The sequence below is a fragment of the Ambystoma mexicanum genome, chromosome 9, assembly GCF_040938575.1.
Source record: "Ambystoma mexicanum isolate Mex_15411 chromosome 9, UKY_AmexF1_1, whole genome shotgun sequence".
NCBI lineage: Eukaryota > Metazoa > Chordata > Amphibia > Caudata > Ambystomatidae > Ambystoma > Ambystoma mexicanum.
The window spans coordinates 1,422,934,327-1,422,947,550 of record NC_090931.1 but is presented as its reverse complement, the minus strand read 5'-3'; the positions used below and the strand labels follow the sequence as shown (position 1 = coordinate 1,422,947,550).

The following is a 13,224-nucleotide window of genomic DNA, read 5'->3' as shown; positions in this document are numbered from 1 at the left end:
AAGACCAAAAAACTGGACATCTCAACAGAGCATTTCAGCTAATAATTCTACTAAGTAAGATTTAATAATTCTTGGTTAATTAGAAAAGCCATGTTCCCTGAACTTGTCTGCACAAGTCTGGTGCAGTTCCTTTCTGATAACATGGCCACAATTCTTGCAAATATCAGCAACCATATTACTTTTAGTGTGTACCCAGCCAATAAACGGATTCACATAAATAATCTCCACGCAGTAAGCAAGTGACCCCCATTTCAGCTGAGGTCATTTGTTTGTAAGGCTACCTCTGATGCCCATGCTCTGGACATCAATGGAAACCTGAAGCCCCCCAATTGCCTAGAGGACTGCTGTTCCTCAAGGGCAAGTGTTCATTAAGTACAGAGAGTGGGAATCTTGGCTCGCCTTGTATCCGGTATCCTGTAGCCTTAGCCTCACCTCGTGGCCAGCACTTGAGGCTGGAAGCTTTCTGTGAATGCCTGGCACCTATTTGTCAGGTATGCGATTTTGAAGTTTTAATGGACTCGGGTTTCTCTCTGCGACCTCTGATTAGTTTATTACTCCACTACAGCTTTTATCTATCTCTGGCACCTCGGCCACCTGCTAGACTATTTCTCCCTTCTCCTTAAATTTCAATTGGTTAATGCATTTATAGAGAGTCATTCATACTACTGTAATGCAGTCTACAAAGGACTTCCTAAGATCATAATGAGCTCATAAAATCATCTGTTCCTCCACCTGCCATGACACTTCACTGACTCCTTTATCCCGCCACAACGCCCTGATGTTGCAACTTGACATTTCATTGATACTTGCTACCCTCATGTTTATCAACTGTACCTCATGTAACTAGCTCCCAGATGCTCACGGACTTGCACGTGCTTTACAAATGAACAAATAAATAAATAAAACTATAAATAACTTCAGAATCTGACAAATGCAGCAGCCCATACTTTGATAAAATGTGCATGTAGAAAGCATATATTGCCAGCTCTGCACATGCTGCATTGGTTACCATTGGAGACAAGAGATTTCTTCAAAGCAACCTACCTGCTAGACCGATCAGAAGGTCCCTTCTATTGTCTGGAGAAGGGTTACACCTTATGTATGTTCGCCAAGAACCCTACGATCAGAATCTAAAGCCCAACAAGTGCTTTTGGAATGTAGATCTGATTACAAACCAACAGAATGATCTCGGTGCTTCCACCAGGATGCCTACTTTAAAGAATGATGTACTTTTAGTGCCAAGATATCTCTTTGAGGCGAACGTTCCAGCCTCCCCAAATCACACTACCATACCATCATATCATGTTGCTTTTATTCCCTGGTATGAACATTCTATCATTTGTAGCTTGTCTGTGCTATTGTAGAAGGGTAGCAATCTTAGGCAAATCAGTCCAACTCTGCCTAAAGGAGCTCTTAGGATGGAACTATCAGACTACGCCCCCGTAGAGGAGCAAGTGGATGCCTCTTCTCTAATCCCCGCCCCCTCACCACCGTCCTATTGGAGTAGCAGACAAAGAGCTACAATTGGGAACCCATGCATGAATCCATGTAACATTCCTATAACATGTCAAGTGTATGAAAGACGCCATGCACTCAGGGAACCATTCCAAATATACTCTCGCATTGAGGCAGAGGAAGGATGCTACCAGGAAGGATGTCAAATAAGGATGTCAAATGCCAAGATGTCAGAGTGCGGCTATGGCTAATACGGACAAACTCTAAGAAATGTCTGATGATGACAGAAGGATGTCATAAAGAAGATGTATGAACCAATGCCGAAACAATATGAAAATACTTAAAAGTGATGATGTAACTGAAGCACTAAGAGAAACATGTACCTAAAAACGAAGTAATCGTGAATATAAGAAGATGAAGTAATGTGCTGACCAATAACTGTAAATACGATGTAATGCAATGTAAAAAAGGCATATAGAAGCTTGCTAAAAATAGGTATATACATAACATTTAGGACAGCCATTGGAAGAAAATGGACGACACCCGTGTTAGGAGTCAACCCTGTTACCTCAAAAGATGAGCCTAGGATTGCAAGTTGAAGAACTGATGAAGAAGCTGTTTTGTCTGCAGAATAAGGGAGTATCTTGGCCTGGGATCAAGGAGGCTCTTTTGAGAGATGGGTGTAAGGCACAGAGGGAGTCGAATGAACAGACCATGTGCGTAAGACATATTTCTGCTAAGATTTGGAGAGACAAGGACATTTGCATGTGCCAAGTGTTGAAAAACCACAGACACAAAAGCCTATGTGAGGGGGAGTGAGCAAGTCTCTAAAGGCCAGAAAGGTTAATGGCACCCTGTTTAACAAAATCAAATAGTCTTAAATAAGAGGCTGAAATTGACAAAATCGTGGTATCCTAATACATGACTCAAACGTCAAAACACATGCTATTCATTAGCAACCCAGATGGAGATAATGGTGTGTTCATACTCCCTTGAATGTTCCAGAACAGTGAGCAGACTACGAGGTCAACTACAAACAGAAGACCTTGGGTAAGGATTAGGCCAATATCATATGATGGACTAATTGGGAAAACAAGAAATGAATTGACGCATTTGGTGCACCTAGGTTTCGTTTTCACTCAAGTGCTGCTAACAAGTCAAATGTCCAAGGTTGGATAGGGTTGCCAACCAATCATACAGCCTGCCATGCACTTTTAAGACAATGTTGCCGTCACCAATCCACTGCCATATTCTCTGCTATAATCAATATATTACATATGCAGAGGTTTCTCCGGGCGTGTCCTGCAGACAAGGGACAGCCAATGAGATATTAACCCATACATAATTCTATAAGTAGACATGTTCACCGAATCCAATTCCTCCCGTTAATACCTTTTGCAAATGCCACATAGGATGACGTCATAAATGTCGCATGTACAGGAATATAAGCTCTGTACAAGTAAGATAACAGGTGAATACACATGCATATTTTAATAGCGATTTTATCTCCCTGCTTTTTTTTATTGACTTTAAATGAGTATTTTACCACCTTCCTTGGGTCTGTACGGTTATTTGGTCTAAGATATTTACTGGTAATTCCATCTAGCGTATAGAGGACGCTTCAAAGTTCCAGCATACACCTCCTCTTCAAAAGAGGCCACACAACCCCAGATCTGTGTCTGACGTGCTCAGCTTTGTCAGTGAGGTGAGCGTGAGTTTAGGTGCACAACAATTAATGTGTGCATGAGAGTGTGTGGGGTTGCTTGAAATTCCATGCAGTAATTGTGTGGCTGAGTTCAGCCTGAATAGAATATGGCTATAGTTACCTTTGCCGGGTTTAGATTGGCGAAAGGATGAACTGTTGCCAGAGCTATACTCAGGCTGCCATTTTGATTGCCCGTTTGCACACTTAGGAGGTTCAGGGGAGTATGGCAAGTCATCAGTGCTCTGCGGGATATTTAATGACAGAGTGATACTTGCTGTTATATCACTCAAACCACAGAGGCAGAACATTACTCAAAATCCTGCCAAGCCCCTCCAATGCTTACCTCAGTATCATATTTCCTAACAGACAGGCTAAAGAAGGCATTCACCCTGTAATAGAATCCCTCCTCCAACAACGTATTATTGTACCAACCCGCAGTCCCTGCAATACTTCCTGTGTTAGTCTCCATTTATGGAGTCCGTAAGACTCCATGGGGATTTTGGTGGATTTTCCACTGAAATGGCCATTTTGTGGCAGTAAGGTGGCGGAATTAGCTCCAGCATTTTGCTTCAGGTTTTTCCTTCACCCCACCACCAAAACGATAGTTTGTAGGTGCGGTAATGTGGCAGTAATGCAGTGGTAACTCGGTTACCGCTGCATTACCACCACTTTTTGCCACACCGCCCAACCTGTAATGAGGCCCCATGTCTGATTATATTTCTGTTATCATCGTAATTGTTAGAATATTGATATATTATTGCTTCACAGCGACTGATGCTTTTTGCACCACATGTCATGAAAATGACAGTGTTTGTGCACATCATTGAGTTCACAGTAAAAACACTTATTTGCATCTCTCCTGGCAGTATGCCTGCATTTTCCATCTCAGCAACTGCTGGGTCTGTGCCCATTTGCCACATGACTTATTCTCCACGTTCCCTATTGCAGCCATCCGCTTTCAGTGGGGGGATGTCTGTTTGGATCTCACGTTGGTTACCCAGTCAAAAGGCCAGGACCCTGAAGGGATACTTGCCGCTTGGGCTTTACTGGTCCTCTGAGTGTTCCAACCCCAGAACAAGTATGCACTAAGCCAACAGCACTCTGTCAAGCTGAGATGTTCGAGAAGACTGCGTACCTGTTTTCCTTGTTGATTTCGTTGGGGCCGCCAGACTGCAATCCGCTGAACGATGAGTGTGTGACTCGGGGAACCCGCCTCTCCACCACCCAAATGGTACAGGGTGGGGGATGGACAGACTCCCAGCGTCACGGAAGGCACTCTCCTGATTAACGTGACGATGGGACTGTGCAAGCACAGACAGGAGAGGCAACAGTCAGGTTGAAGGTGGAACAAGACGAGGCCCAAGATGAAGGTCGATACGCCAGACTGCAGGCAGACTTCGGAAGGCTGGTTGAAGATGGAACACCAAGCACCAGGCGAGCTGACAGGAAAAGGGGAACCAGACTGGAAGGGGATCAACTAGAAGGGACAGAATTCCCAAGGGAATTCAACGGGGAGACCAAGGTCCGGGGAACACAGGAAAGGAGCAAAGGACCCAGAGGACTGGAAACCCAGACAAAGGGAACCAAGACCCTGAGCTGACTAACCACAAGCAGATGGAATAGAGGAACAACCCCAGGTAAGACAATGCCCAGGCAGGTAAGGGGAAGGAAGACAAGGGACCCAAAAGAGGAAGGGGTACCTAGTCAGGCTGGAACAAGGAAGGTTAGTACCCAAAGAAGGAAGGGTCCCCAGGCAGGCAGAGGACAAGGCAGGTAATTGGAAACTGGAATCAAAGGAAATCCAGGAGCGGCAACACGAACGAAGTTTCCGCGTTGAGACGCGATAAACTTCTGTTGCGATTTCCTTTTATGTGCCGCTGGCGCCAGTGAGGCTTGAAACGCACGCCGTTTCATTCTTGATCGCCGGCGGAACCAAAACGAGGCTTGGAAGGCAAACCCTTCCCAGAGTACGAGCCCAATCCACGGCGCATGCGCGGAATCGCGGCAGCGGTTTCCCGCGCGTGCGCCTTAACCCACCAACAGTGGTTCCTGAAGCTCTCCTCCCGGCGGCTCCCCAGACACGAAAGCGTGGGTAGATCCGCCAGGAGGGAGAAGGGAGAGCGAACGTACTGGACCTCGGTCTCCCCAGACGTGGCGTGACACACTCCACCTCTCCTCCCCATAAATTGTTTTTTTATACTACATCATGCCAGGTCCTCTGCTCATGGGAACTAGCAAATGTCATTATTTCTGTCCACCAGTGTAGTGATCAATAATATTATATTCTCTTTTGAATGTAATTTTTCATTTTCCAGTCTGGGTACGCTACGTATACCAGAATCTATTTCACTTGCGGGAACAAAGCTTATTCTTGGGCACCTATTAATTAAGGAGGGAGTTGTTACATGGGGTATATCCTGCCCGCTCTGCATTGTACTCCCACCTTTCCAGCTCAGTTCCAACTCAGAAGAAGTACTGCCTTGGAAAACTTTTTTGCAGGGATCGGATATCTTATCATCCCTTGGGATTAAGATAAGTAAAGACGATCTGACCCATTTGTCATGGTTAGTAGAGGATATTGCAAATATCACTGCATTCTCCTTGACTCTATTATCCCGAAAATAAGTAGCCATTCGAACCATGCTGTTTCAGAATTGTATGGCTCTAGATATCATTTTGGCATCACAAAGAGGTGTCTGCGCAATCATGAAGAGTGAGTGCTGTACGTTCAATCCCAGTTACTCAAGCAATATCACTGACATCGTCACCCTCATTTGTTACATTGTAAGCCTCCTTTACACTAGTTTGGAGTGCTCCTGTAACTTTGGGTCTTGGATTGAAGGTCTATTTGGACCCCCGGGTGCATCTATTGGTCAGATTTTACTCATATCGTTAGTCATAATTCTTAAGTCTGTCCTGTCTGTCGATGGTTTGCAAGTGTATCTATTATTGGGTATGCAAAACCTGTTCTGAAGTCTCTCAAACTGCTCATGGCCTTTACTGTCATGCTATGGAAGAAATAATCTTCTATGGCATGCCAGGATTTGATATTTGTTCCCCTAGAGATGTATCCAATGAGACTGGAGTGAAGGTCTCATAGGAGGGGATTGTGGGCAAACATTTGGAATAGAAAAATTGTATGTACTTACCTTGCATATTACTGCATTATAATAGTGAGAAGATATTGCAAACTGCCATGTTTAAACAACTGTTTCCTGCTTGTGTGAGGTGAAGCTTTAGGCATTACTGTATGACTTTGCAATGAAGGTTATTTGCCTAGTGTGTAGCTATGCTCACTTTCACATCTCTTGCTTCTGGCGTGTTTCCCTTATGGCATGCGTAAGCATGTTTTAGGCTCATGCTTTCTTAGGAAATGCAGCTTTAGCATACGGAAGTCATCATATTGTAAGCGTTCCCACCTGCCTCAGAGCGTGTGTGAATCTTTGAGGAGTATATTCAATTTCACTAAATGTATCATGCTACACTGTCCTGTAGGATAACACTGTCTAACATATGAGAATGCAACTGTTATCAAAGACTTAAATAGTCAGGCTTTGTTCCCTGCTTGCAACATTGTTTCAATATGATTCCTTTCCCTGTTTGGACCACCCCTTCCTTTAAAATGCATGTGTTTCTTTGGGTACAAGAGAATGGTGCACAGAGGGAGAGAGGTTCTCACATGTGCTGAAGTCTTGTACTGTTGTTGGTTTATTTTGGCCTGATATTCACTTCCTATTAATAAATTGTTCACCAATTTACATGGATAATCACTGGTCATTTTTCCACAACACCACCAACCATCAACGACAAGTGAAAAATATGAATACCCTTTGCATCACCTATTTGTAACCGAATAATAAGTAGGATCAGGGGACATTTCTAAGACACAATGACGTGACCAAAACTGTGAGTCTTAAGAGCAGAAGAGATTTCCATTCTCTCCATGGGATACTACTAAGCCATTCCAGAATAACTTTGATGTCTAGGGTTCCTTTTCATGCATGAATTGTCATAAACATTGGCACCTGCATAGTGCTACAAACTTTACCAAACCAAGTTCTCTTTCTACCCGCAAGATGTTGAATTCTATTATCTCATTCTTTCCCACAAGGCAACTCCATGTTGTCTTTCCTTTGAGATTCTTATACATTCAAACCCATGGTGTTGGACTACACCTCCCATGAGCACTAGCCAGCATAGTCAATGGTGAGGGTTCATGGGAGTTGGAGTCGAAAACATCTGGATAGTTAACGGAGCCCTATGCTAACCTGTGCAGACCGAGAAAATTGTCAGGCAGCTTTTTTTTCACCAGAGCCCCAGGTATAAAGCAGAAACCATTAATTTGGAAGTTCCTATGTTCATTTTTGTTTTGATCATTTACACAGATTTACATGGATATGGTGTCTCTCCTAGTGGCAATATTCCAGCCTCATAAATGTGTGTATGATATGACATGATATGGCATTTGTAACGCGCCTACACACAAGTGTTTCCTTGTATGGCCATTCAACTTGGCATTACCTCAAGACTTGCTCTGTGAGACGCTTCACTTCGTTTTCCTTGTCTGATAGCATTTTGGCTTTAGTTTCTAATTCTCTGGTTACCATTTCTAGATCTTCCTTTAGACTCTAGAAGAAAAGAAACATAATGGACATATTATCAGCAAGAGTAGGATAGAGTTTGACATCTTTTTTTTCAGGTGGTGGTGCAGTAAACCAGGGGTCTGCAACCTTTGGCTCTCTTGATGTTTTGGACTACACCACCCATTAACCCTTGCCAGTAGCATCACTGGTCCAAGACCATGGGAGTGGGAGTCCAAAAAACTGGAGCACCACAGGTTACAGTCCACTGCTGTAAACAATCAGTGAATACCCTCTTTCAAATCAACATGTAACATAACCCCTCAATTGCATGTGTGTGCCATAACTTTAAAAAAGATCTGCTCGTTGTGTAAAATGTATTAATTTAAAGGAGAGCTCTGAATCTAAGGTATGCTTTGGTATCAGGATTTCTGTAATCTTAAGCATGCTTTGGCTATAATTTCCTCTAATATGTAGGCTAGAGCTTTTATTTTTATTATAAAACATTTTAATTGTGTGTCTATATAAACTCAGTTTAGAAATCCTTCAATACAGTGCATCTATTAAAATACACAACATTGACAAAGATAATAGATATATAAATAATGAGAATTTTTGAGGAAATACAAGCGCATTCTGATATAATGTGAAACTCGTCCATTAAAATTGCATTCTAAAATGTTTCTTTTTTTTAATATCATCTCTATCAGTTTCCAGAATTGAACACTAGACAGACAAAAATAAGTTGCATTTTTAGTTGTATTTCCTTCCATGCACATGGACCAGAAGTCAACTTCGGATAACCTGTTGTGAAGAATCTTCTATTTAGAATGCATATTTGTATGAGTTTTGGTAAATTTTCCACAACAAAACACAACAGAAATTCTCAAAAACATCTTATCATAAGGGTCCTTACCTTCTCCAAATGCTTTGGTCCATTCATTGCTCCAAGCACCAGATCTCCTCCTCCACCCGGTTTCAAGGAATCATCCATTTGCATCCTTTGGCTTTCAGCAGCTTGTAACTTTTCCTGAAGAGTTTGATTCTCCTTCTCAAGAAGTTCCACTCTTCGAAGGTTGTCCACCAACAATTTGTTCTCCTTCTGCAGACTCAAGAGTTCAGAGAGCTGGTCATTATCTTCTTTCTGACCATCCTCTCTATGCTTACCCCATTCCGAAGTCACTCCAGCAATCTTGTTCTTCAAGGGTGTATTTTCAGAGAGCAAGAACGACTTCTCCTTGTTGGTCTGCTCCAGCTCAGCCCTGGATTTCCCATGTAGGTCTGTGGCTTGCATTTTCTCCAACTCCAGTTTCTTGACATGGTATCTAAACTGCACAACTTCCTCACTGAGAGCTAGGTTCTTGCTCTCCATGTCTTTCCTTTGTTGGGCCAAGTCTTCGCACTGTGTTTGGAGGTTCCTCACTTTCGCACAGATGTCTGACCTCTCCTGACCTGCACAGGATTGCAACTTCTCCAGTTCAGTTCTTAGCCGTGTTGCCTCTGCAGACCGTTCCTCAAGGAGACCTATGGTAGACTGGAGTCGCTGGCTCAGCAGTTCCTTTTCTTCTGAGATACTCTGATGTGCCATCTTGATTACTTCATCCGTCTTGGCTGCCTCTTCTTCTTTCATGAGCATCTTTTCCTCCAAAGAAGCAAACCTGCACTTTAGCTCATTCAGAGCTTCCTCGAGTTTAACTACATTTTCTGCTTCTTGAATTTGCATCTTGGTCTTTTCTTCAGCCAATTTGGCATGCTCCCCCACAATTTTCACCAATTGTGCCTCTATTAATGACTTTTCTGACAGGGCTGCCTTGAGTTTTGTTGTTGTATCTTCCAGCGTTGTTTGTAAAATGGCAATGTCTTTCTCTTTGCATCTTAATGTGTTTCCCTTGGTATCCAAAGTAGTTTTTAGGGATGTGATTTGCTCATGAAAGGAAGTGATTTGCTTGTTAAGATCTTCAATGTCTAGCTTGGCTGAGCAGAGATCTTGCTTGTGTGACAATACAGTTTCTGAGAGTGTGAGTTTCTCTTTCTCAAGGTCTGCTTTCTCCATCAAAGAGACCTCCAGTTTCCGCTCTGTCTTCTCTCGTTGAGCCTGCACACTTCTTAGTTCTTCCTCTAGCCGTTGTTGCTCTCCAGTAAACTTCAAACTATCTTCATTCTCACTGTCACAGTTAGCCTTGTCTGACGGATTTTCGGAAACCCGCATTCGATTGACCTCGGCCCGAAGAGAGGACAGTAGCTCCTCTTGCTCCTCAGTCTTTTGATGACTGTTATTGAGCTTCTCCTGCAGCGTCTGGCAATGTGAATTCAGCTGCTGGTATTTGAACTCTTGGGCTGCACCTTCTACCAAGTGCTTCCTCCTCTCTGACTCAAGAACCTTGCATGTCTCAGCTAGTTCCTCGAGAGACCTTGCTAGCGCCACAGACTCCCTGGTGGACTGATGATGCTCACTGATGATTTCATTGACTTCCATCTCCTTGGACTCCAGAGTTTTCTTCATTTGCGCCAACTCATCTATCAGCTCCTGCTGGCTTGCTTTATATTGTGCTAGCTTTTGTTTATGTTCCTTATCCAGCTTGATGAGCTCCTCCTCATGGGACTCTGCCATGCTAGCTTTTAGCTCAGCCTCAGATTCCTTTTGCAGCTGGTTCACATTCTCCTTTTCTGACATTTTATGTCTCAGGTCATTGACGAGAGCATCGAGTTCCTCGAGAGTCTCATTCAAAAATGTGTTGGTATCTTGGAGCTCTCGCACTTGTCTTTCTCGTTCCGCCATTTGCTCTGTATGCATTTTCTTGTCTCTTTCCAGTTCCTCCTGAAGTCTTTGTGTCTCCTCCAAGTTTGACTGTTCCTTTGCTCTCTGTTCAGCTGTCATCTCTTGCATGGCAGTCAGGAGACTTTGGTGCTCCCCCTTCAACTTCTCAAATTTGCCCTGCAGCTCTGAATGAAACCTTTGGAGCTCAATTTCTCGTTTTTCACTGGCGACTAAACTCTCCAGCAGACTACTGACATGTTGGAAATTATCTGTCGGTCCTAGCTGTCTTATCTGATGTACATCCCACGATGGGTCCATGGTGGCTAGTTTATTTGAATATTCTTTGTATTCCTTTGGCTTAGCCACTGACATGTATTCAGGCAGTCCTGCTTCACCGCTGCCTGCAGAGGTAGACATTTTCTGTGCCGACAACCATTGGGTTTCTTCAAATCTATCATTTGTTTCTGGTGGCTCAGCCTAAATGCAATCAGAATGTCAGTTCTCAAGTCATAGTTATAAAATGATATGCGATATTTGGTGATGGGTAAATAATTAGGCAAGAGGAATGTATGGTACACATGTGCATGCATAAATATTGACATGGATCGCCCGACACACCTACACAGGCAATTTCCCTGCCTGCTGTAATGCTGATATTCCCTGCTCTGTATTTACTCTTGCATTACCATTACCCATCACTCTTGCTCTCCGGGGCTATTTCTATCATTTATTCTGTTATCCATTCATGCGTCTTCCACCAGTTGTGTGCAGAACCTTAGCTCCGTGTTCAAGAGCCACAGGCTAGCTGGAACATGCTCACCTAACCTTTAGCATTTATACTCCCATCTCTGTTGTCTAGTTCTATCCATACATGGCGGATCAGCCATTGTTACTCCTTAACGTAAGGCAGATACTCTTAAAATAAATAGGGAGCAGATATACACCCCCAAAAAATAGGAAGCAGCAGACAAATAAGAAACCGTTTCATGCTTCCACCCATTCAGCTCCTCAGATATTTTTCCGCAGGAACATATCGGACGAGCTGTATGGCGCTCTAATATTATTACAGAATGAGCTGAAGAGTAACTTGGTGAAAATACTTATGAATTATAAACAGGTATTTTACAGCAAAATAGTACTAGTTGCGTGTGCTGTGCCATAAAGTTTTATTGCATGAAATGATGTTCAAGAACAATCAGCCGGACATTGCAGTATGTTCAGCCTACACGTGTTTCGACGCAACGTCTTTTTCAAGGCTGACAAAGAATGTAAATGATTACAAATAAATAACCATATGTTTGGTGAAATATCAAAATGGGTAAACATACATGCAAAAGAAACAAATGAATGAATATACATACAATGGGCAGGGTGGGTATGCAGAAAAGAGCTACAAGACAGAACAAGGAGAAACAGACACTGATATAATAGTTGATAACAACAATAAATTAAATCTTCAATTATTTAATGTCTCATAAAAGTTCACTTATTTTCACACACCATGCTTATTAATATTTGCTGTGCACGTGTGAAACACTCAAATGCTGGCACATGCGTGAGTGATAGATTTAAACTGTCAGTCTATTACATTTTGAATTTGCAATCCTTGAAATGTTTTGTTAAATTTGGTGTTAATATGCCCTCTGTCATGATCCGCCGATCACGACCCTTTTGGACTTCATGGTCCATGATGCACCGCATGGTTTACTCCGCAGTCCTACCAACATGGCCGGCGCTTCCGAAGCCAGTCAGTCCTCTCTTGCTACATTCAACTTCCTAGAAAAAGGCCACGCCTCTGCAGCGCCGCACGTCTCAACGCTACTGCTTGGTGTAGCTAGACGTGTGTTCCGAAGTTCACTTCGACTCTCCTAGTTATCCTATTTTTCTCCTTGCTTCCTGGTATCCATTCTACCCTTTTCCCTTCCCTGTTTCGTGGACTATTCCTGGAATTTCCTCACACTCTGTATCGGAGCCCGACTCCTTCGAGTCCTCTCGTTGGTATCCTGGTTCCTCGCTCGGAGTCTGTTCACTTCCGTTTGGAAGGCTGCAACCTCAAGCTGGACTCCGAAGACCCGTGTCCAGGTTTATACAAGTCCCGGACAGTACGGAAAAAAGAAGCTAAGTCCAAGAGCGTCACAAGAAAGGAAAAACAGGTGAGAAGGGGAGAAACTTGTGACACCCTCATCTAAATTTATCACGTGTGTGACTTCTATTGGGAGATTAGAGATTGGTGGGTACTTTATTAGAGTGAGTAAAGTACTTTGAGTTGGCCTGTGTCAGATGGAGATGCATGAATGTAACTCACCCTTGTATCAACATAGGGTGATCCCTTGTTATGGTCACTGTCCATCATTTCAACAATTGACGACTAACTATGAAAATTCAATGGACGCGACATACTGTAAGTGACCATAACAAGGGATCACCCTATTTTGATACAACGGGGAGTTACATTCATACTTGTCCATCTGACACAGGCCTTGTCCATTGTATGTATATTCATTCATTTGTTTCTTTTGCAATGTATGTTTACCCATTTTGATATTTCAACAAACATATGGTTATTTATTTGTAATCATTTACATTCTTTGTCAGCCTTGAAAAAGACGTTGTGTCGAAACACGTGTAGGCTGAGCACACTGCACTGTCCGTCTCTTTGTTCTTTAACATCATTTCATACAATAAAACTCTATGGCAAAGCGCACGCTACTAGTACTTATTTGCTG

The 13,224-nt window shown here is 43.0% G+C and overlaps 1 protein-coding gene across 2 annotated transcripts in view; it reads right to left on the bottom strand.

Moving 5' to 3' along the window:
• Positions 1-13,224, bottom strand: part of RUFY4 (RUN and FYVE domain containing 4) — a 239,506-nt gene that overhangs the window by 66,141 nt on the left and 160,141 nt on the right. For both annotated transcript variants that reach the window (XM_069616819.1, XM_069616818.1), the window contains 2 exons: positions 8,657-10,975; positions 7,682-7,788 (listed from right to left, as the gene is read on the bottom strand). In XM_069616819.1, the coding sequence (XP_069472920.1) occupies positions 7,682-7,788; positions 8,657-10,975 (2,426 nt within the window). The remainder of the gene's footprint in view (positions 1-7,681; positions 7,789-8,656; positions 10,976-13,224) is intronic.